At 36.5% G+C, this 25,689-nt stretch overlaps 1 protein-coding gene across 2 annotated transcripts in view; it reads right to left on the bottom strand.

Annotated features, from left to right (window-relative positions):
• ST8SIA4 (ST8 alpha-N-acetyl-neuraminide alpha-2,8-sialyltransferase 4) overlaps positions 1-25,016 on the bottom strand; it is a 103,592-nt gene extending 78,576 nt beyond the window's left edge. Inside the window, exons 1-3 of one of the 2 annotated variants that reach the window (XM_082378359.1) lie at positions 24,574-25,016; positions 18,178-18,309; positions 9,304-9,561 (exon numbers count right to left, since the gene is read on the bottom strand). In XM_082378359.1, coding sequence (XP_082234485.1) covers positions 9,304-9,561; positions 18,178-18,309; positions 24,574-24,686 — 503 coding nt within the window. In that variant the 5' untranslated portion in view covers positions 24,687-25,016. The remainder of the gene's footprint in view (positions 1-9,303; positions 9,562-18,177; positions 18,310-24,573) is intronic. The other variant, XM_082378358.1, reaches the window with a different exon arrangement.
• Between the last annotated feature and the right edge of the window lie 673 nt (positions 25,017-25,689).

Genomic DNA, 25,689 nt, shown 5'->3' on the forward strand with positions numbered 1-25,689 from the left:
TGGTTCTTTTGCCTGAGATTCCTCTTTTCCATGTGTTGAATGACTAATCATCCAGATGTACAATGATTTACTCATCCTTTCTTGCTGTGTGTTATAAAATGCATTTATACTTCAACAACTGTTCACATTTGGGTAGATTCCTAGAACTGGAAATAGTAAATAAAGGAATCTACTATTTTTAAGGGTTGGGGGACATTATAAACCTGATTTTTGGAAAAGTTGTATCAATCTATATTTTTAAAAGCATTTCAAAGGAGTGCCAACATCAGTATAACTTTATGCTGAATACTAAGAATTTTAAATATCCTTGTTAGATTGATAGATGAGAAACTGTAGTTGTTTATAATACTGCATTTTTAGAAAACAGTAACCCAAGTCTGGGAAGTGCAGAGAGTTCCAGGCAGGAAGCCTAAGGAGGAACATGCCAAGAGACATAGTAATCAAACTGACAAAAATTAAAAACAAAGAAAAAATACTAAAAGCAACAAGGGAAAAATGACAAATAACATACAAGGGAACTCCCATAAGATTATCAGCTGATTTCTCAGCAGAAACTCTGCAAGCCAGAAGGGAGCGGCATGATATACTTAAAGTGATGAAAGGGAAGAATCTACAACCAAGAATACTCTACCCAGCAAGGCTCTCATTCAGATTTGATGGAGAAATCAAAAGCTTTACAGACAAGCAAACGCTAAGAGAATTCAGCACCACCAGACCAGCTTTGAAATAAATGCTAAAGGAACTCCTCTAGGCGGGAAAGAGACTAGCAACTTAAAACAACCTGGTACATACATAGACTGCTATATCAAAACCTCACGGGAACAGCAAACCCAAAAACTACAATAGATACACACACAAAAAAGAAAAAGCAACCCAAACACAACACTAAAGGTGGTCATCAAACCACAGGAGAAGAGAATAAAAGAGGAAGGGAAGAAAAAAGATGTACAAAAACAAACCCAAGACAATTAAGAAAATGGCAATTGGAATACATATACTGATAATTACCTTAAATGTAAATGGATTAAATGCTCCAACCAAAAGACATAGACTGGATGAATGAATACAAAAACAAGACCTGTATATATGCTGTCTACAAGAGACCCACCTCAGACCTAGGGACACATACAGACTGAAAGTGAGGGGACGGATGAAGGTATTCCATGCAAATGGAAATCAAAGGAAAGCTGGAGTACCAATACTCATATCAGACAAAATAGATTTTAAAAATAAAGACTACTATAAGACACAAAGAAGGTCACTACATAATGATCAAGGGATCAGTCAAAGAAGAAGATATAACAATTGTAAATATATATGCACTCAACACAGGAGCATCTCAATATATGAGGCAAATACTAACAGCCATAAAAGGGGAAATCGACAGTAACACAATATTAGTGGGGGAATTTAACACCCCACTTTCATCAATGGACAGACCATCCAGATGGAAAATCAGTAAGGAAACACAGGCCTTAAATGACACATTAGATCAGATGGACTTAATTGAGATTTAAAGAGCATTCCATCCAAAAGCAGCAGAATACACATTCTTCTCAAGTGCACATGGAACATTCGCCAGGATTGACCACATGCTGGGAAACAAAGCAAGCCTCCGTAAATTTAAGAAAATTGAAATCACATCAAGCATCTTTTCCGACCACAACGTTATGAGATTAGAAATAAACTACAAGAAAAAAACTAAAAAAAACCACAAACATGTGGAGACTAAACAATATGCTACAAAACAACCAACGGATCACTGAAGAAATCAAAAAGGAAATCAAAAATTACCTAGAGACAAATGAAAGTGAAACCACAACAATCCAAAACCTATGGGATGCAGCAACAGCAGTTCTGAGAGGGAAGTTAATAACAATGCAATCTTACCTCAGGAAACAAGAAATATCTCAAATAAACAACCTAACCTTACACCTAAAACAACTAGAGAAAGAAGAACAAACAAAACCTAAAGTTAGTAGAAGGAAAGAAATCATAAAAATCAGTGCAGAAATAAATAGAGACAAAGAAAACAATAGCGAAGATCAATGAAACTAAAAGCTGGTCCTTTGAAAAGATAAACAAAGTTGATAAACTTTTAGCCAGACTCATCAAGAAAAAAGGGAAGAGGACTCAAATCAATAAAATTAGAAAATGGGATAGTCATTTTAAAACAACGTTTTAAAATTTAAAATAGTTTGTCAAGTCATTGTCATTTCCATTTAAAAAAAAAGTATCTCTTGTAGATAAAATCTTTTTATCCAAGGAGTGACATGATTGGAAGAAAAAGTTAGAGCCTTACCTCACATCACAATCCATAACAAATTCCATATTTAGTTTTCAGTAAAATTTTAAAAACCATAAATAACTAGAATAAAATAGAAATTCTGATTTCTACCCAGAATATGAAATTTATGGTTAAAATCAATAGAAATGACAAAGATAATTAGTTTTTTTAAAACTATAAAACTTCAGATTAAAAATATGAATAAACCATTAAGTAAAAATAAGGTAGAAAATATACATAGCAAATATCACATAAGCAATGTTGGTATTTCTAAAATATAAAGTGGTTATTTTAATTAATAAGAATTTTAAAATATCTTTCTAATGCCTGCACCAGTCTCCCTACCAGAAACTTAGTTGTTTGCAGTTAAAACATTTTATTTAAGGACAAACATTCTCAGTGAGATTGCAAGGGAAAAAAATAAGGCCATTTTTGTGAACACGTAGAAAAGTAGGCATATTTTTTCTCTCCCAGAGAAGAGTCTATTTTGCTATAAAAGAGTTAGCATTCATAGAAGGTCAAAAAAGATGATTTAAAGTTTGCCATAAATTATCCACCAGTGGAGAATCGAACATTGAGTTATAAAAATGTATTGTATCAGTCAAGGTAAGTAAATTCTTCCATCCTTTTCTTTTGTGAAACATCTCATCCCTTCTCTTAGGAAGCTAGATCATCATAAAGTAAAACATTTTTATCTTATTACTTTGGTTTCCTGAAGAAATATATCTCTTCACTACAATTCTTTCTAATTTTATATACTCAGATTTTATAGACACTCCTATCTGAGTAGTGTTCCTGTGTCTTCACATTTCATATTATCTAATATGTTATTCAGTGTCAACTATATACACGTTTGATATATTTGATAAATTTGAGGAAGGTTTGACTTCTTGTTTATATAAGACAAAGAGAATTTGCATTTCTAGCCAATGGTCATGGCTATTAGAAAAAGTGGTAATAAATTTAACTTTCAACTACAACATTTGACTCAAGCAAGGTGTGCTTTAATATCAGTTGACATTAGTTTAGATTTACAGTTTATGCATTTCTTTACTATTTATATTTCCCATCTGATACTTAGAAAATCACTTTGAAATGATAGGCCTATTATTATTATTATTATTATTAATATCATTGGACATTGGAAATAATCATGTTTAGAACCTAAGGTATTTGTCCAATACTACATTTCCTGCTTAATTTTTTTTTCATTTTATTTTTTATTGAAGTATAGTTGATTTACAATGTTATATTAGTTTCAGGTGTACAACATAGTGATTCTAGTAATTGTCAGGAACCCAGCTTTTCTGATTCCCAATATCTAGGACATTTCACTATACTACTCATCATATTTCTGTATTTTCTTTTTAATTTTAAGGGTTTAAATGACCATAAATGACCTTATATATGACTCCTCTTACATATTAATTTTGGAATTCAATGTTGTATTCAGTGTCTAAGGCAACAATACATGAACACAAACCAAAATTTTCTCAATTCCTACATTAATTCTTTCATTCAATAAATAAATAGCACATACCTTAATGTATCAAATTTGGTACTAGGTCCTAAAGATACAGGCTAACTAAATCAGACATGTTGGCGAGTCCCAGCTTCCCTAGAGCATACTGTTTAGGCATATTGAGAATTCCAGAACATTGCAAACCTTAATGCACATAAGAATCACCTGGGCACTGTGATCAAATGCACATTCTGACTCAGCAGGTCTGGTGCAAGTTCTGACATTCTGTATTTCTAACAAGCTTCCAAGTGATGTTAATGCTGGTAGTTCAGAACCACAATCTGAATAGCAAGGATTTACTTACATAAATATGTATATATTTAAATGGATATTTTAAGTGATCTTTCATTGCTGTTCCTATATTTTAAGAAAAAAAGAATGAACCAAGAGGAAATTAGAAGGGAATTGGTCAAGCACTGCAGGAACTGAGGATGTTGATTAACAAAGGAAAAACGAGCAAAGTTGCCTAGGCTAGAAGAAGATGGGGACAAGACAGAATGCAGAAAAGGAAGGTAGAAAGAGAGAAATAAACAAACAAAATTAAACTGGGAATTCCAACCAGCCAGAACAACAGCAACAAAAAGTGTTTTGCAGCTCTTAGTTAACCATTTCTGAATCATTCAAGTCATACTCATTATTTCTAGTATCTCTGTTTAAGCACAGTGAGGAGTGGCATTTGATGGTCAAAAAATATCAGTTGCCAATTGCAACTGTTAATTAACCCCTCCCCCAGTGTTCTCTATATAACATCAAAGCTAGTACACTGTGGGACCAGGTTTACTTTAGATGAGGCTGGACAAGATCCCTCTTCTATGGAAAACCAGTACTGACAGGCTGCCTGACATTTCCTACTACCCACAGACAGCCCAGAGAATGAAAGAACGCCCCATCATTCTTACCTGGGGGGAAGAGAAGACCAGGGAAGGCGGAATGAGGATTTGTTCTCCACCACCTTTCAGCATTAAAATTAGGAAATATCTGATTTTTTTCGTTCTCATTAGAAGACCACAATTGTTAAGTTCTGATTTTTTTGGTTCTCATTAGAAAACCACAATTGTTAAGTTTATGAAATTCTTGAGTATAGACAATACAGATATTAGAATGTACATTTTTGTAAATATACATGGGACTAAAATATCCAAAAAGTGTGAAAAATAAAGGCAGGAAAATTGAAAAGCACTTTATATATCATTTTGCAAAATCCAAAACAATTTTCACCACTAAATAGTTGTATTCTTTAATGTAAGATATGCACTGTTACAATAATTTTACACCTAACACAAAGTAAAAAAAAAAAAAAAAAAGACCCAAGAAAGGATTCAAAGATACTTTTAAACAGATTGCATGAAGGGAGCTTTTTAACCCTGTTTTCCTTTACCTACAGTGATATATAAAGGACGTATTATGTCTTCAAAACTCTAGATTCTTGAAATATTATAGCAAACCTTTAGATAAGTAATTATACATGAGGTAAACTTAGGGCTGAGACTTCGTAGAGACAATTCTGTGGTTTCTGTGAGTAGGTAAGTTGTAACACTCTAAGGAAGAAAGGAATAGTTCATACAATAATCTCAGTTTCTAACTTAGAAAACTAAAGTATAGCAAGGCGTACAACTTCATCCAATATCACCTACAATGAACTCTCCTCAGACCCCTGGAATCTATATTGGGTGATGGTTTTCCTCTGCAGCATTGACTCCATCTCTTTCCAATATTTAGCATATGTCACGCCATCCAAATATAAAATATAGAATTTAATATCAATAGGACAGTGTCTCTAATGCTTACCAGGTGAGAGAAGGTTTATAACTGACACAGCAATGCCAGATTAAACTACATTTTTGTTTATCCGGAGCTGTATGACAAGATCTTTAACATCACAAGAACTTTATTATCCTTTATGAATTTTCCCTATCAGACAGGATTGCAAGTCAAGAAAAGCATGATATTTTCAACCTGAGTGAGTGACTGACCACCCATGTTTCTCTATCCTGGCCTCTTCCTTACAACATGGCACTCGCTAATTGAGGAACTATAGACTAAGTGTCTTGAGGGTTGCACATATAGAAAACACTGATCAAGTGGACATAACACTATTATTTGAATTATGATTTTAGGCATTTTTATTAAGAAATAAAATTATTTCTCTTATGTCCAGTTTTCTGTTATTTAGGTAATATGAAACCTAGATTTTACAAATTAGTTCAATATTTAATCAGTAATTAGAGAATCGAAGTAAGGCTTTAATTGATTTTCTTATCCTCATTTTTTCCCTTTAAGCTCCTATTTTGTATGATATCCCACAAAACCCAGCATTTAATTTAATTGATTAACTTATGATACAAACAGCCACTGAGGGAATATTTCTTCTAGGAGAGGAAATGCATGACACTGTGTGTGTGTCTGCATTTGTGTATAGTTACCATTACATGGGCAAAGATACAACATGAGCACTTTTCACTGGCTTATTTAAAAATATTGTGGGATATTAAAAATAACTTTCTCCAGAACTACACTTCACAGGACAATAATGCCATGTACCTGCACCTTGTCCTCCTCCTCAATAGCACAACTGTTTGGAGTAAGAGATTCCTGTTTGCATGTGATAATGCATTCTGTACATCATTAAACAAAGAAGATAGCATTTTATTTCTTTAAAGTACTTTCAGGAAAAATAAAGTTTAAAATCTAACTAATGCTGAATGAAGATATTATCTGAAAATAATGCTTTGCTTTATAAAGTTAGAGGTCAACTTGAACATAATACCTGGGTCAGTCTGATCCTTGAGGGGGTCACTGAACTAGCAGTGCCCTCTGCAAGCTGATCAGGTGTAAGTTATCTCTCTCATAACAAACTTACTATCTAACAAGAAAAATGGGAAACAAACAAACAAACTGGGAACAACAGGTTACACATGCAACCAACCAACCAAAACTATCTATACCTATGCTGATATGCATACACACAATACAGCTCTGGGAAGGTGGGAAATTTGAAAGATTTTTAAAGATTGTTACTGCAATTTGTAACAATATTAACCAGTTTGACATGGATGGCAAACTATTTCAAGGAATAGGGCTTTGATTGAGGTTTAAAGCACAAGTCCTCTTTGATGTTCTAGAGTAGAATAGACACATGTACAGTAACAAAAGGTCATATACTCTTGGGGAAGGAAATGATATTTGGCACACAGATGATGAGTCAGATGCCATGAGAAAGATTAGAATTTTAGGAAGGATGGAGGTCTGGTAGTGATATGTCATTGAAGTCCCTTGTGTCCATGAGACTCAAAGGGATGAATTTCCAAACTAGGTATTATTACAAAAGAAAAAGGGTTTTCTCCAGGGATTATTTGTTTCTAATGCAAAATGTATTCCTGCCAAAGTTTACCTGGAAAATCAGAATCCCAATCCTGGGCTACACTTCCCTAGTACATGCTTTAATCTAGAACGTTCCAACTTCTCATTTTGGAAATCAGTAAAAATAGGAGGAAAAGAAAAAAAAACAATTACGGCAATAATTTTCATGCCTTCATTAAGATGCTTATCCTCATTTTTTTATACTTCTTGGTAAGAGCATAACAATTATAGACTCAGGATTGGTCACTATTGTGCTCTTGTTAAATAAGTTTTTAAAATAACCATAGCTTAGAAAAGTATAAAGAACCTCTTGAAGTTCGATTATGCTCAAACACCAGTGAGTGACTTACAACAAACAGATAACTTCTGGAGATCTAATGCACTGCCTAATGATTATAGCCAACAATAGTGTATTATCAACTTTAAAGTTGCTAGAATACTAGATCTTAACTGCTCTCACCACAAAAAAAGAGAGGAGATAATTATGTGATCTGACTGCGGTGTTAGCTGACACTGCAATCTTAATTTCAGAGTTAAAGGTGAGGCTGAATCTAGTGGGTTATGTAGATCCCAATGCTAAAGCTTAAAGGGGTGCAGGAACAAGGAGTCAGTCACATTCGGATCCTGTAGCCCTCCAGGATTAATCAACCTTACAAATTCTCTTCTTCACCTTGCAACAATTTCTACTGTGCTCTAAAATCTTTTCCTCTTCATTTAATCTGCCCCCTGATTGTAATCTCTTCAGAAATTCTAGAAGCCTTACTCTTCCTTCACAGCCATACTTCACACAGACTTCAAAGTTTGAAGCTCATTACTTCCACTTCCACTGTCATTCCCTCATCAAATATTTTTGTCTCCTCTTTGGACACAATTTTCTTTATATATCTACATATTGACAAGGTTTTTTGTTCAGTTCAATCAATTTAAAAGTTCAGGTTTTTAAAGGCTCAACTGATGTCAAATCAATCTCTGACCCTGCATCCAACTGAGAAAAGATAGTATGGCAAAATATTTGCAGTTATATTCATTGTTATGAATTGTATTCCCTGAGAGTATTCTCTTATGATTTTTCATGGTTATTATTCTTTTATAAAAAACTGTTGCCTATTTATGATTAATACTTATATATAATTGTATTTATTTATTTTTTTAATTGTATTTATTTTTAATAGTATAGTTCAAAAAGATATTTTTCAAGATCTATACTTTCAAAGGCTGGATTCCAGCATAGCTTCAAGACTTCAAGTTATTTGTCAACATGGCAAATCAGCATACTTTCGTATCTATCTTTATATTGCAGTATTTCATATTTCAAAATACGTTTCATTTATTCAGCAAATATTTCTGAAGAACTAAAACAAGCTAAAAAATCTATTTAGATATACTGAGAATTAAAAAGTGCTAATTAATATCTGTTGTCATTACAACCTTAAGTCTACTGTTGTCTTTTTTTCAGTTAATCACAAGCTAACTAAACACATGACTCATCAAATATCTGCTGACCATCAATGAAAAACAAATAGCTATGTTTAATTTTGTGAGAAAACTAAAAAACTAAAATATACTACCATACACAAGTACCATGTATAAAGAGTGATGAAAGCAATTTGGTCCAAGCTATCAAATATAACCTTGTTAAATTATGTTCTTAGACTACGCTAAATAGTTGTCATTAAAAAAGTAAAATTAACTTATATCTGTTACATCATTGCATAGTAATGTTCATAATTTTATGAATAAATAAAATAATATAATTTATTGAATATAAATAGGATTATGAATGTAATTAATTAAGTGAATTAATTCATTCACTAATAGAAATAAATAATTATTTCTATTAGTGAATAAAATAGTTTTTCTGTGTATTATATTTAATAAAATTGTCATTTGGCCAAAAAGGAAAGCTGGTGTGAATCTTATTGCTATGAGATCATCTTTTCTTTCAATGATATAATAATTTTAATTTTACATTCCAGGGTAAGTATAAATTTGGATACTACACAGATAAATATTTGTTTGAGATTTCAATAATTCATAATATTAATATTAGATTTAAACATTTCTGCCAGTGTTCTAGTCCTAAGTAAAGGGTCTTTGAAGAAATTACAATCTTTAGGAACAAAAGAAAGCTCACCTTATTACAAAATTGTGACTGTCAATCTCTTTTCCACATTCACTATCTAGTAGAATGCCAGAATTTCCAACAACTGCACAGGTCTTAAATCTTCGATTTTTCATTGGTGAAACTTCAGGTAAGAGGCTATGCAGATCCTGAGAAATATTTAGTGTCCGGCGTCTGTCCAGCACATAGTGTATGACATCACCAGGCTTAAAACTGCTCTTGACCACTGAGACATCTCGTTCTGCATCTAGGAAACGAAGAATGTTCTTCCTATATTTGAGATACAAGCAAAGTTTTCCATTAAGGACAACATGTCCAAGGACTGGTAATATCATTTACAAAGTAACATATGATAAGATATAAATTGGTAAATCACTAACCTTTAATATTCAGGTGGTAACTAAACCAACCAATTAAGTAGATTCTAAAGGAAATAAAATATATTTTTGAAACATCATTTGCACATAGTTTTTCAATGATTTTGTAAATAGATGTATAGTATACACACCTATCTGTGGAGTGAAAAAGGCCTCCTATCAAAATTTATAGAAAAGTTTATTAAATGAAATACTATTGCCATGACTTGACTTTCCTTAGCTAGACAGTATTCTGCCAGCCTTAATTATCTAGAAAAACTTGAAATTGTTTAGAACCATAATTTAGTTAACTCTATTAAAAGGATTGAATTTTCCAATAAAATTATTAACATTTATTGAAATCATGTGTATATTATAATTATTTGAAGTAAAGTTAAACTACAGCACTATATATATATATGTGTATATATATGTATATGTGTATATATATATATATATATATACACATATATATATATATATATATATGAAAGTTTTCTTCCAAGCTCAAGAATCCAGGAAATAAGATGGCCATATTAGAGGAAAAGATGGACAGATAGAACATTGGACCTTGCAGGGCAGAGATAGCTAACTGTTCCTCAGTGTTCTTTCTTCCCTTCTTTCTTTTCCTATTTGAATCTTCTAGGTTTTACTTGGCCACATTGATGCTCAGCTAGAACATTTCCAAATTTCCAAACCCAAGTGCAGCTGGGTGTGGTCACATGAACTAGTTTTCTTAAACAGGATATGAGTGGATCAAGGGCATCACTATAGGAGAAAGAAATAAACTTCTGACTTGTTTGATTCACTGTATTTTAAAGTCTCCTTTTTTATGGAAGCTTAGCCTATCCCATAACTAATAAAGAAACTGATAAAAGATATGAGATACTACATACACATATACGCATATGCTAAGTTAGATGACGGAAAATAAGAAAATAGATATGGCTGGCTGGAAAGCTGGTGGCTCTTGGCATGATACAGAATAGCACCTGATAAAACTGTGGTCCATAAAAACTTGGGAGTCATATCCTATATGTAATAAGCTTGTTGCTCTTGGATAATTGGTTAAAAGGTGCTAGCATGTTGTTTTATGTTGGTTACCCCTTTTAGCAAGGAACTAAGAGGCGAAGTCAGACATGAAATAGCCAAGTTGCAAGTTGACTGGAGGAGAATATCTCTGACAACGGCCTATAATCTAAGCTGTGTGAGAGTCCAGTAATTGGGACCTCCTAAATGACTCCAATAATCCAATTAGCAAGAGGTACAACTATAAATCAGAGCCATGCCAGCAGCAAGAAGGATATTGTCTTCTCCCCTAAGTCTATAGATTCAAACGTCTTAAGAGTAGCTGCCAATAAACTGAAGAAAAGGAGGGTTAGGTCAGAAAAATTAGGGGAGAATCCGAAGGCTAAAGAACTGTGTTCAGAAGCAATCTTTAGGTGGGGTTATTCATACCAGGAACAAACTCCAAAGAAATAGCTCAGGAGCCTAGTAAGTTTTTGAGGGAATTATATTGACAAAGAAATCTATGAATCTGGCTTACAAAAGTTTGGGATTGCTTGATCCTCAAGCTACCAAACATATACCACCCAGAAGCAATCTGAGAAAGCAGTCTTCTGGGTTGGAAGTTGGATATTACTTACTGAAGTGCTCTTAACTGCAAGCTTGAATTTTCAGAATGCTCAAAACAATGTCATTATTATAACATTCATGATAGGACAGACATATTTTCCTCTAATGCTATTATTGTTTAAGCTCCATCACTATTTATAAATTTTATTATTAAGCACAAAATATGATCTCTTCCTATCACTCCATCAAAAGGGCAATTCCCCAAATCATACTCCTAAGCCAGAAGCATGACTAGCAAGGAGGGATGTAAAATAACTAACTCATCTTTCCTTTTGTTTTCTTTATTTTGGTTTGCTTTAAATAGGTCCCACTTTAATGTGTGATCTAATTAGGAAACCAGATGACTGAATACTTTATTTGGCCAGATTTTATACACAAGGAATACACCCATCAACTCTCTGAAAGAGACCATTTAAAAAATTTTTTTCTCAAATATTTGGAATATCAGGTTTGAAAGGAGTAAAATTTGTACAGGAAAATCTATATAAATGCCCTACAAATGAAATTTTAAAATAGAAATTATCAGGCATTATAATAATCATCTTAACAAAGTACAGACTGCATAAGAAGAGAATTGCTGGTGAAATCAGCAGCCATAGAGCATATGAATTGCAGAAAATTGAGAACTCTTTCATTATGTTAAGCACATGTGATTCTTCACAAAAGTTAACAGCTAGCACCAAGAGCAGCAATCAAACTTTGTACAAATTAACTACCACTTACTTGTTTGGTGAAAAAATTAAATAATGCCTGACACCTGTATTTCAACAAAAAATTTTTTTTCATTTCCTGTGAAAATGACAAGCTTGACTCTAAAATGAAGACTGCACGGATGTGGTCAGATCGCCAAACTAGATGGTGTTATCATTTTCCTTTGAACATAATTTAAAGGGGTTGCTGTAAGTATTTGAAGATGCAACTCACAAGTAGTGGCATGTTTGCAAGCATGAAGTGAATAGAGGTCCAGATTTCAAAGAAGACTCTTTAGCTTGGAAATCCAAAAGAGGAAAATCCCCTTTCTCATAAAGTTAACACTTAAACGCTTGTCAACTGATAGCAAGAGGGACTTTGCAATCACAGAACCTTTGCTGTGTTATAGAAAGTTAGCAGCAAAAATATTTTCAAACATATGTCCTCTAAATCTGAGTATAAGAGAACACCTTTAATTTATTCATTCTTAGGGAAAATTGATATTTAAAAAGTGGACTGTAAGAGTTCAGGAAGAAAATAATGCTTAATGTGATAAATAATTATTAAGTACAGATGATACTATTACATGTATTACTCCAATGCTGTCTTACAGGCTCAACAGTAGTTTATTTTTTAAATGGAAGCAGTAAAAAATAGTAAAAGTATTTTCCAAGACAGAATACAAAATACCAATTCACACAGACTAATCAAAATATAAAAATGTAAGTTTCTTAGAGAAAACTCAGAACAATTGTTAGTGTTGAATTTGCTTTTTTAAACTGAAAAGGGAGGGGGGGGGACCTTGAATGTCTCTAGTTTGTTCTTTTTCCTGCATTGAACCAAACTTTCGTTTCCATTTTAGGGCTTAGATCTATACATGGAAAATTATCTGAGCTAAGATTCCTGGTGTAGGATGCAAGAAAGACTGAAAATAATTACTATGAGTGAATATATTGATAAAATGCTTAATATTTTCTGGTAACAGTAAAGTTAGTTTTTTTCTTCTCCCTAGTAGGCTGTAGGTATTTTTAGATTATAGATTTAATGGACTGTAAAAGTTCTATGGATTTGCTAAGTCTAACTGTTGTTCAGACTGTAAATCTATTTAAAAAAAAAACAGAAAGAAGAAAACTAGTGCTTAAATGTAATTAACTAAATGTCACTGGAAGCCTGAAAAACTCTTGTACTTATGCTGAACTGAAAAAACACGTTAAGTACTACCAAGGAGAACATATATGCTTCGCTCAAAAGGTACTTGATATGAATGAAAACAGCAAGTTAAACAAAATTACTTCAGAATGAGAGAGCTAGAAAGAAAACTCTAACTTCTGGGCTCTAAGGAAGCATGAATCAACAAAAGCTGATGTTTAATATGCAGGCTGTACCAGTATAAGTTTTTGTAATAGGTGGTCGAGTTACTACCAGATTTTTAAAGCAGAGGATTGTGTTTTCTGTGTGTGACTTAAAAGAACAGTAACAACAAAAGATTCCTTACAGGTCTCTGTCATTCTGTTAAGCATAATGTAACTTTTGAAACCCTATTCGAAAAGCAAACACCTAAGTTCAGCAACTGTTTTAACGATAAAGATAACTGACAGAAATCAGGAAATATGCTTCACTTTTGGTAAGACTAAAAAATTAGTCATAAAGATTATTTTTTGTTAGGCAATGCTGGCTTAAACTGAAAGACTGGTTTAGACTGTGAAACTGACAGGAATAGATTCTATACAGAAACTTTTCAGCTGAAATTTCAAGTAGAACTTCCCTTTCAACATCACCCACCACTTGAAATAGCAGCTGCAGAGTCCTGGGGAATTAATTTTCTAAACATTGTTTTCACTTGTGAAATGTTACATATAGCTAACCTATCACCAGGTGCCACTCTTTCTTCTCTGTAGGTTTCCTGTCAACAACAAGCACATGTGCTGTGGCAACTAAAATTTAATCTAAATGACATTGTTGACTCCATCAGCAAGTATTGTGAGGCAAATCTTACAGCTGGAATGCATCACAAGTTGAGAAACAAATTAGGTAGTGATACATATATTAGGAATCAGTTTTTGCAAACTTTTGACTCCAGACAAAAATCAGTGAATCAATTCAGTTGTTACTGACATAGTTTACTAAAAAGAAAAAAAAAAAAAGTTTAAGAAATGCCAAGTGTTTCATTATGCCTACAAAAAGCAGACAGAACACAATTTTTTGTCTCAAAAGATTATTTCTGCAAGGCAATATGCCTCGAAGCTCTGAAAAAAACATAACCTATAGCTTGTTAGGGCTTCTGAGCTAAGGGTCTTAGCTGTTATAGGAAAAATATTCTAGTTAGTATTAAAAGAAAAACCCTGAACACAACCAAATGAAAAGGCAAAATTGTCTCAAAAAAGCTTGAAGAAAAGCACTTTTTAGTTTAATTTACACCTCAGATAGACATTTGATATTTGGCCCAGCATTTGGTAATATTGGATGAATACTATCTTATATTTTATTATTTTAGAGCAAAAAACTCAACTTCTCTGTACTTCATAAAGATGCATTTTAATAGTATGCATTTTTAGTATTAAACAATAGTCTTTCAAAAGATTTATCTCATAATAAGAGCTCTGGCTCCACAGTCAGGCCTGGCTTTGAAGCTTGACTCTGGGACTAACAAGCTGTGTGACCCACGACGTGCGCTATTGAATTGTATGTGGACCTTTTTCTAAAGTAAATCAATGCATGCAACAGCAAATTCTTTTTGACAGGTGAAGCACATATAAATTTGCAATTATGTTTAGGCAACCTGCAAACCTTATCTGGTTAAGAACTTCGATATATGATGACACTAAGGGTTGAAAATATTTTTGCTGACTAATTATGATGTGCTTATTCTGGTCCTGATGAGTAGCTGAGCTCATACATTTCTATACATCCATATCTGGTACTGTACGTAATTCTTTAGGTTTCTATCCAACATATGAAAAATGAAGGGGAAAGAAAGAAACAACCCGAAGATAAAAAGAAGTCAAGTCACAAGTGTTGAACATGACTAGATAATTTCTCAGCACAATGTTCACAGATATACTCACAATATCTGATACATCTTAAATGTATCATTTCTTAGCTTACAATAATAAAGAACTACTACCAATAAAATCAAGCCTTTAACCAAGCTAATTAGTTTAATTGTGAAGTTAGCTGTGGAATGCATGAACTTCCCTAAATCTTGATGAATTTTCAAAGTACAATGAACTAACACATGAAACCGTCTCTCTCAGACAACTCCCCAGAGGTACAGTTGTTTGATGAATATATATGAATCAATTCTTGATGTGCTTATGAAAGTGGCAGAGTGCATATAGGGCTGGAAGAACCAGTAATAAGAAAGAAAATCATGTCTACAAATGTAGGGAAAAACAATTTATCTTCAGTGACTGTTTCACATTTTAATGCAAATAGATAAATAATTTATTAGGAATATCACAAGTGCATTATTAAGTTTAATGAGATTTTTAAAATGAGAAAGATTTGTAAGCATAGTTCAATCATGTAAGATCAAAAATGATTAGTTGTAACGTCTTAATCAAAAGCTTCAAAGTAGAATTTTGAAAACACTTGTAAAATATGCCCACACCCACTGATAGACACAAAATAATGTGGTTCTTCATAAATGCTATAGATGTGGGGAAAAAACAAAGGAAAATAACCAAAATACTTTAAGATTAGTTTCAAGTATGACTTAAAAAGAAAGCTAAGCCAATAATCAGGTATTTTTATATTCTAAATGTTTTATTATAGGTGTCAAATTGATTGATACTTACTAGTCACTATAGCTATAGGCAATTATAATTTTTATGAACTGTTTGTACATTGTATAGTAATGGTTTTACAAATTATTATTTCCTTGTAAGGAAGTGACAACTTTGTATGTCTTATTCAATATTTGCTCACTGTTTTATTGTTTACTTCTTTATCTGTTAAGGAGAACCATATGAAGAGTACTAACATTTCATTCATATAATTAGCTGTTATAATTGAAAATAAATCACCCTCAAAGATATGAATGCAACCCTCATTAATTTGTAAAGTTGCAATAATAAATTGCTTGGGTCAATTTATGTTAAATACCCTTAGCTTGAATATCTTAAAAATAGCAATAGATATAGCCTCATGCACATCTATAGTATCCATTTTTTCATAGAGACTAGGAAGACATGGCCAGATATATTGATTAAACTATTGTTAATTATGTATTTAATTTATTTATTAGACTTTATCTGATATATCATTTAGCATGGCTAGATATATTAAACTGTTACAATTTCTTATTTTACTTTACTTTCTTCCATTACTTTCCTTTACCTGATCTACAGAGCCTTACATAATTGACACCTTTCTTGCCAAATCATTCAAACTTGAAAGTTCTCTTTCTAGGCATCCTCAGAGATCAAATATTTTCTTTTTTAATCCCCCATATTTCTCTCTTTCCAATCTACTTCTAAGAAACATAAATCCTTACTCTGTGCTAAACTCAACCACACTGTATTTATGGCCCCATCTAGCTCCATATCCTGTAGCCTTTTCCTCATAATTATCTCATCTCTTACAGGGTTTCTAAATTCAAATGTGGGTATAGGAGTATGAGTTAGTGAGGAAGACACCAGGTAGGTATCATGAGAAAAGGGAGCTCCAGGTGTAAAACTGTCAAACTGGAGAGCTCGTGGTTAGTGTTGGCTTCAGCCAAAGAGTTCTCAGGAGGAACACAGGTCCAGAGTTGTCACATTTTAAAATTTCTTAAGGGTATATGAAAATCTGTACTTTTATAAGGAATCTGCTAATTTTTTAGTACTACTTTAAGTTTCTTTTTACCCAGTTGAAATAAATATTGCTTGCTGAACATATTCTACACAGAAGACACCAATTTATAAACTCTGTCAGAGCTGCACTACATCACATGCTACTCATCTCACTGTTCTTGCACTCTGCCTACAAATACACAAAGTTCACCCTAAACTAAAAATAGCCAGACATACACCACTTGACATTGCCATGGTTTGATTCCTGTCTCCATTCCAGTCACTTTGAAAGCTTTAAAACAAAGTAGTCTCACCATTCCTGCATTTCCATGGCACCCATTTCTTTTTAATTTCCAAACCTTCTTTCAACTATATTTCAACATGTAGTGAGTGCCTTTGCTGCAACGCATTCTGTGAATTGCGATGCATACTCTAAAGATGAAGGTAGTAGACTCTTCCTTAAAGGGGCTTATAATCTACATTACATGTACATGTGATCCAAGAAGTGAGGAGGTAGAAACCCCAGCAGATCAGCAGCTTACCCTCTTAACCACTAACCTACTCTTACAAAATCTGTGTGTTCATATCCAATCATGGAGTAATTAGCATTTTGCCAATACTAGAAAAATACAATGATTTTTTTATGTAAAGGACGGCTGTTCTCTTGAACTTTTTTAAAGAGTTCTGATTTACTGAAATGCTGATTTAAACATACCAACCAATACAGCAACTTAACGGTAGAGAAAATGATCTGCTTGCTTCCTCCATAATTAGGAAGGTCTGGCCCTAACTTTCTTATTAGAGAATTATAATTGAAGAAAACAAGATGTAATGGATATATGTAGGCACTGAGTTTGATTTCAAGAGCTTATCTAAGTGAAAATACCAGAATCTTACAGAGAATAAACCTGTACTCTAGAAGCCTTATTTGCTAATTGTTACCTATTTAGGGTGTAATTATTGAGACTTTTATTACAGGAGCACACATAGAAATACCCCTTCATAGAATAAGTCAAATTTATTTATAATTGTTGGCTAAATGGCAGTTGAATAGGTTCTGCTTATATCCAGTGTGAGAAAACACAAGATCAGTATAAAGACTTTAGAGAAGTTAAAGATAATTCTCAAAATATACGTCCATCCTGAGTAATAAAGAAAAGTGTGTTAAACATTAGGATTCTGTCGAACATTTTATTTCATTAGTATAAAGACAGTATATTAAAAACTCACATATTCATCCTTATATTTCTGGCTGTATAATGATTTCTGTTTTATAGTTTCACATCCTTCAGTGAGAAACATTAAGAGCCTGTTCACTCTTACTGAAGTATTCATACTTAAACTATAAATCAAGCATTCAATATAAGTTTGCCAAACCCAATGTATTCTAGAACATGATATGAAATTTATTATGCCTTATTAAAGAAACTCACCTTATCTCTAGGACCAAAGAGGAATTGATTTTCCAACCTTCTACAGAATGCTGGAAGACTGAAGAGCCAGCCTTTCGAATGATTTTATCTGAACTATTGACAAGTGATCGACTCAAACACAGCTCACCATCTCTGAAACAAATCACAATGCCAGCTTTGTGAAAGTAAGAAGCATTTTGTATAAACAGCATAATACATAATTTGATTTAGATTACTGGTGACAACTTGTAGATACAACTTTTTCTACCTGTTGGAAGAAGAGGTATAAGCATGATGAAAGGTATTATAAAGATTAGGTGAATATGACTTTATCAGGAGAATCATTTACACTTATTATTTTACTTATTATTTTTGAAATAAAACTTTTTATATAAAGAAAAGACCTTTGCAGTGTTTAAGGAAAAAAATTCTCATCAAAGTTCTGTTCCCCTTTAGCCCCTCCCTCCCCTGCTGTGTTTAACAATAGAGACAGGATGTTTGGCCAATTCTCCTACATCTGTGTAACTGTGACTCCTAAGATTGTCACAGAAGACATACAGACATAATGGAAAGAGCTTTTGTTTTGGAGTAAGAAGACTTTGAATATCAGGTGATCTGGGCATGTTTGTGATTCTATCACTTGCTAGCCCGTATGTCCTTTGACAATATTCTCTTTCACGGTGGTAAAGCCACCGTGACTTTACCTTACCTTGAAAATTGCAAAAACATTATCTAATATGCTTTGACTTTGTGAGAAGTGGAGCTCTGCACGTGAAAGTAATTTATAAAACACAATTGAAGTGCTAATTCTAAAATTACATCGGTCTCAAAACATCTCAACAATGAGATGCTTCCCTGATAGTTGGTGGTGGGGAGATAGAGATTGCCATGGGGGGAAAACTCATTCAGTAGCCATTATTACTGGTATTTTCTGTTTTATCAAATAATTAACTATGCTATCGCCACCAGTTAATAGCAACAGGCAAGTATATCATGCTGCATGCTACTAGCAGGGGTGTTGGCGGTAGGTGACAGACACCTATGATCGCATTTATACCATTAGGACCTTTATAGACGAACCTCTTCATTGTTCAGTAGACTACTCCTTGGTACTTTATACATGTAAACCCGGATTCAGAGAATAAAAAAGCCACCTCTCTATGGCATAGCCCTTTCAATATCTGTATTTCATTACATGTCACCTCAATTTTTTAGAATCTCAAAAACATAGTTAAAAAGTAACATGACTATTTGCTCAGTCACTAAGTCTAAATCTGTGTTTATTATGTAGGCAATCCTCCCCTACTATCAATGGAAACATTGCCTGTGCAACAGCTGCTAGATGAATTCTGTAATTGGAGGCTGATAGTTTGGTATTTTGGTTTGCATTCTTTTTTAAACATGAAGTTCCAATTTGAAGCAACTCAAAGCATCAAATGCAACTACTCCCTGTGAAATTTAGAACTCTATAAAAATTAATATTTTAAACTGTCCTACTGATGAAAATGATACACTTGCATGCCTATGCATGGCTAATAATAGTCATTTTATAGAGGTCATTTAGGATGCAAGGAAACATAGGGTGCAATTACTACTCAGTAGCCCCCAGTCAATTTTTATATTACACGTCTAATGATAATAACTATTACATATGAATGAAAATGTGGATATACACAGAGTTAATCTTCACACTTTTGGAGATACGCCTTCAAGAGTAGGGACACAAACTCGCACCATTTCTAGGGGTAGGGACCTTCCCCATCTTCATCTTGTTAATAACTAACTGTCCTGTCAATATCATCTTTTTCTAACCACAGATTGCTACAATTAAAATAATTATTTTCACCACCAATAAACTTTTATAGAAGTAAGCTGGCATTTTAAATATCTGTGGGAGATTGCTTTACTGACGGGTAGATAAAGATACATTTTTATAAGGCAGAATGATTGCTATGATATTGTATGGCGCCTTTTCAGAACCTCTAAGATTTAAAAAAAGTGCTTTAAAAGTGTAAATCAGTTTTATATTAATGAAATGCTACCACATTACTCTGCTCTTTGAATTGTTTTCATTGAACTGGTGATAAGTCAAATTTCAGACTTTTACCACTGGAAAGAATTTTGAATGAAAATAGCTACAACTAGTCACACTTCTTGAAGTCAATGGAATTCATGTGTGAGAAGGCCAGGCTGCCAGCGACCTGAGGCTCTGGAGCAAATTTCTTTGTATAAGGCTAAATGAGTCCCAAGGGGTTTTTCTGCCTGTGACCTTGGTAGTACTCGGTCTGGAATAGGCTTTTCCTTCCTGTGAATGCAAGGCATGAAGGATGTTGCCACCCCCTACTAGTTTCTCATCCCAGATCAGACACGAGTGCTAAACAGCTGCACTGAAAACATTTCTCGGATGGGGCTGTATACAGGAAGATTCAATACGTACTTCTAAAGGGATAATTACACAACATATAAAAGAAATAAAGCAATATATATTATAAAGTATCCCTGCTTATATCGAGCTAAGAAAAACCCAGTTAGATGGTCATCTATGCGATACCAGTGACAGAAGCTAATCAGCAGTTATATTACTAGTCTTTACAAATATTTTTCTTTGAAATATGAGTTTTCAGGCATCACTACAATTTATTCTATTAATTCTGCAGTACATAACACACATGATTAATTTTGGTTCATGAAATTAGGTCCCCAAAAGCCCTGCAATGAACCCCACTGGAAGCTCTTCTTGACTTGGCTTTGGAATGAATGTGTTCCCTTAGGTTAAATTTTCTCTTTAATATAAAAATTTAAGTCATTTAAATGAAAAGAACTTGCATCAAATTAAGCCTGAACACAAACAGCAGGCAATTTTGTGTTTTCATTCCCTAAGTGCCAAACAACTAAAAATAAAGATGAGATGTACTACCTTAACTTACAGCCTATGGCTTTTAGTAGAATTCCAAATATAACATATGAAGTAACATGCGGATTCTGGTTTCCTGAGTTACAAGAGTGTGTTCCACCCTAGAACAAACTGGAACTAACATTGCTAACAGTGATAATACTCTAAGTATGAATGCTTATCTCCACTGTCACTTCTATCATAAGTTTCAGAACTAATACTGCTGATCATCTAGTGAGACAACCTAAAGTACACAGTCAAATTAAAAAGGAAATCTGTAGATAGTAAGAAAAGTAAGTTAAAGTGTCATTTAAAGTCACCCAGGAAAAGAGTATGTAGCAAGTTTTAAGGAATAATAATCAAAGCAAATGTCTATTTGGTATTAAAGTTTGTTACACTTTCAAATACATTATTTCATTAAATGAGTATACCCACATATTTTTATCTGTAGGGCCCTTAGTTAACATATTTCTAATTACACCAAAGAGCACACAGAGCCAGTAAAATTACAGGCCAGTTGTGAGGCAAGTGCCATTTTTCCCATTAAGAAAAAAAACATTAAGAATAGACCACTTCATATCCCTCATGCCCTTTCAGTTAAACTTTACTAGTCAACAGACCAGGCAATTGATATGTTAGCTTCGAAGGAAACAGTTTTAAATGTCCAATTATTACTTGACCTGTTCTCCAATAATTCCTTATTACAAACATGCTGCTAGTACTCCTCTGGAGATGCGAGAAGGTGGATGGTTGGTAGGAAAGCTGGGCTGCTGTTCTTTTTCCTCCTCTGTGGAATGACTGCTCTACATTGCGTACAAAAACCATGTTAACACTGACTCTAGATGGGACCTCCAGTGTTAAAACGGAGGCAGGTCGAATAGATAAAGAAACTGCTGCTATTGCAAAATGGTAGCAGGGAAGCTAAACATGAATCTAGGAGGATGTTACAAGATACAAGGACTGTGGAACTGTCCTTAATTGAATCCGCTGCCCACTCGCAAGGCACGCAGTGTCCCCCAAAAGGTCAGGGACTGCCGTTTACCTCACTGCTGATTACTGGCCTGGGTTCTGGGGCCAAACCGCCACTCTAGTTTACTCATCTCAAAACGAGTGCCTCCACGTGGCTTGGGTAGAAAGAGTCAAGGAGAAGAAGGCCGTTTGATGAGTCAACTCCCCCACCAGAAGCACTATTCTGGAGTTGAAACGCAATTATAAATTGGTATCACAAGCGTTTCCTCTGAACGTTTCATGTGAGGGAAAAGCGAAACAGCGCTCAGGGGGAACTAGCTGTCCTCACGTTGCCCCCGCCAGCCCCAACCCCAAGGGCTCAGGGAAGAGCTGCCGGCGGCAGCCCCGACGCTGCGGGGCACCGGGAGACGCGCGCCGCCTCGCCCTGCACGGCCGTGATTGCGGGATTTAATTAGGAAGGAGGAGCCCGGTTGCCGACTGAGCAGCAGTTATTATTATCACTTTTTTTTTTTTTATTTTTAAAGGGGGCCTGATTCCTGCAGTAAAGGCTTCCGCGTCTCCTCACTCATTCTTCCACCCTCGCGGCCAGCTCTCGCGGAGCCGCAGTTGCTGTGCCGCGCACTTCTGCTTCTGTTTGATGAACACGCGCCCGCCCCGCGCAATCTCGGAAGGAGCAGGGAAAGCAGGCTCAGCCCGAGAAAGGTGCAAGAGAATCCCCTCACCCCCAGCTGGCCCGACCGCCGCGCCCCTGCCTGCGCCCGCCTCCTACTCCTCCTCGGCGCCCTGGGCAGCGCCCACCGGCCGGCGGCGTCCGGGAAAGGCCACGGGAGGAACGTCGCCCGGGAAATGAGGAGCATCCCAGGTCGGTTATTTGACCCGGAGGACTCGGGATGTGCTCCTCCTTCCTGCCGGCGGCTAAGGGAGGCCCGGAGAGGGCGCCGGGGTGGCGTGTGGCGCCTCCTCTCGCCTCACTCGTCCCTCCCACTCTCGCTCTCCAGGGTTGCCAGCCAAGAGCCCGAACCTCAGAGTCCTGGCGAGGCTCGGCCGCTTTGTCTGGGCTCAGGCATATCTTCGGAGCCCACCAGCCGGGAAGGGAACAAAGAGCCTCGACCCCCACGCCCCAGCCTCCGCCTCTCCCCCACGCGCCGGTTCACCACCTTCCTGAAGACCCCTTTGTCTGCCTGGGAAGCACAGGTCTACCGGGGGTGCCCACACCCCCGCCCTTTCTGACAATCGAGCTAGGCTGAATTTTCAACCCACCCACTCCCTGTGTTAACGACCTCATACAGTTCGGCGTTTTTCCCCCCCAACATAGACCATTTAGAGATTTGTTGATGCATAACAATCAGCCAGCCCATCCCTTATTAGCTTTTTCATTCTCTTCCAGTCCCTTTCGACTGGACTTCTATGTTAATTTTCTATAAAATAACAATTTCTTCTGTAAAGATAAGCCGGCGTCTTGCTCACTTAAATTCTCATTACTTAGGGAGGAGCAGGAATATTAAGTAACGGAGTGCATTAAGTTTGTGTGTGTGTGCATGCGCGCACACGTTTTAGCAGTCCCGTCCACCGCCCACCCCCGACCCCGCCCGCCCCAACGGCAAGGGTTCTATCTTGGTTTTCATAAATCTTAGGGAAAATAAAAACCAGGCTGGCATCTCTGCCAGTGTGGAGTTTCCGATAGCGATAGCAGACGCCTCCGGATGAGGCAGGATTTCCGAAACAGGACTTTGAACAGAGTTGACAACCAGGTTCACATCCTCAGAAAACGCTTCCAAGCTATGTAAGCAACACAAAGTTGCCACCACCCCCTGGGTAAACTTCAAAGACACGGAGGCCAGGGGGGAGGGAGGAAGGAAGTGTGATATTTAGAGAACTTACTGCGGTGGAGGAAGATTCTGAACTCATCTAGACAAACTAAAGAGCAGAAATATATAGTCTGTGTGAAGCTACAGCACCCAGTTTCCAAAACCGTAACCATGACGCCCATGGGTTTTACCCACAGACAGCAAATAAGGAAGTATCGTTGGCTGACCTGGAGTTTCTACTCAAATTATGATACACAGAATCTACCCGACGCCAAAGAATTGTAAAGAAACAGAGGAGACACATTTCCTGCTTTCTGAGCTTTAACTTCAGCCTTTCAGGAAGCCAGCTTTCTCTAGTACCTCCCTAGAGTGATAGGGCAGAGAAAGAAGGAAGGGCAACCAGATGGTGAATAAAGATATCTAGATTGAGTTCTGCCCTGGGACTAAAAGGACAAGGGCACCCATTCTTTGTTGACACTTCTGCAGTGACTTCTTTGGCGTGCGAGCCCCAGCACCAACACAACTGTCACTATCACCGCACAGGGCAAGTTGAACTCGTACTGAGAACCCGCTGTAGAGAATCACAGACACCTCAGCAACAGCCTTTGTTATTTAATTCACGAGACTAAACACTCACAAGCTGACACCAACACAAATACTACCCCAACCCTCACCCTGTCGTCTATATTCACATTTCATTTATGGCTTGACTTTTTATCATATCCTAAAATGAAGCTTTGCATTTACCCGATGAGTTGCGTCTCCTGGTGCTCCTCAGTTCTTGCTATTTCTTTTGTTTTATAAAAGATCAGGAGCAGACTTATCGTGCAGATCGTCCACCTCTTCCTAATGGAGCGCATCTTGGGTGCCCGGGAAAGTCGTGGTTGCCCCAGCTCCCTCACCTTCTCTTCATATAAAGGCTCCGTTTTGGGGAGATGTAGTCGCGGGGAGTGGGGGGGTGGATCTGTAAAATGGGAGGAGAGCGTGGAGCTGGGATCTCAGAAGCAGGTCTCGAGGGTCCTCTGCGGCCAAGCTCCCACTGGTCCTCGAGCGCTGCCCAGCGCACTCTCTCGCGGTTCCCGCCAGCCCTAACCCGGTCGCTCCTCGCCGCCTCCCTGGGGCTCAGGTTTTTTTCCGAAGAGACACCTTGTACATTGGAGGTGGCGGCCGCTTCTGCAGCCGGGTTCGGGGGCGTCACTGGCCCTTCCCTTTTCCTAGCATGGAAATGATGAACAAAACCAGCCAATCACGGGACTCAGGGGCGGAGGCTGCTGTTGCCTTTCGTCGCTGGCGGCTGCTTGGAGAGTAACGTCGCCGGCCTTGCCTGAACTGTGCAGAGAGAGGAAGCTCACAAGCTCACAGTCGTGTACACACACACGCACGCACCAGTGCTCGCACACCGTGGGAAGAGAGCAGCGCACTAGGACGTCAGGTCGCCCTCGCGGGACACCAAAGCGTTAGCTCTGTGGACAAGGAAGCACCGAGATAGTCCGCATCAGCGTGGAGAGGACACCTCAGCTGGGGACAGATCGGAGACGCCTGCTCTGTCGGATAGAGCTGGTGGTGGGTAGCAAGAGGGGTACCTTCTCCCAAGCGTCTTTGCTAAATATACACACACGCGCGCGCGCGCACACACAAACGCACGCCCTCTTAAGTGGAGTGAATGGGGGAGGGAGGGGGAAGGAGTTGGAGGACCTTTTATATTCCGTGCACCGCTCAATCCGGAAAGTACAAATACACACGCGAGCAGATCAGCCGATCGCCCACTCAGCGTGGGTGGTGGATGACGACCCCGACTCAGGATTCTGCAGGAAACAAGTGATGACACAGGTGTCATTAGGAACTTCATGGATATTTATGTGA

This window comes from Balaenoptera borealis (assembly GCF_965194805.1).
Source record: "Balaenoptera borealis genome assembly, chromosome: 2".
NCBI classification, from domain to species: Eukaryota; Metazoa; Chordata; class Mammalia; order Artiodactyla; family Balaenopteridae; genus Balaenoptera; species Balaenoptera borealis.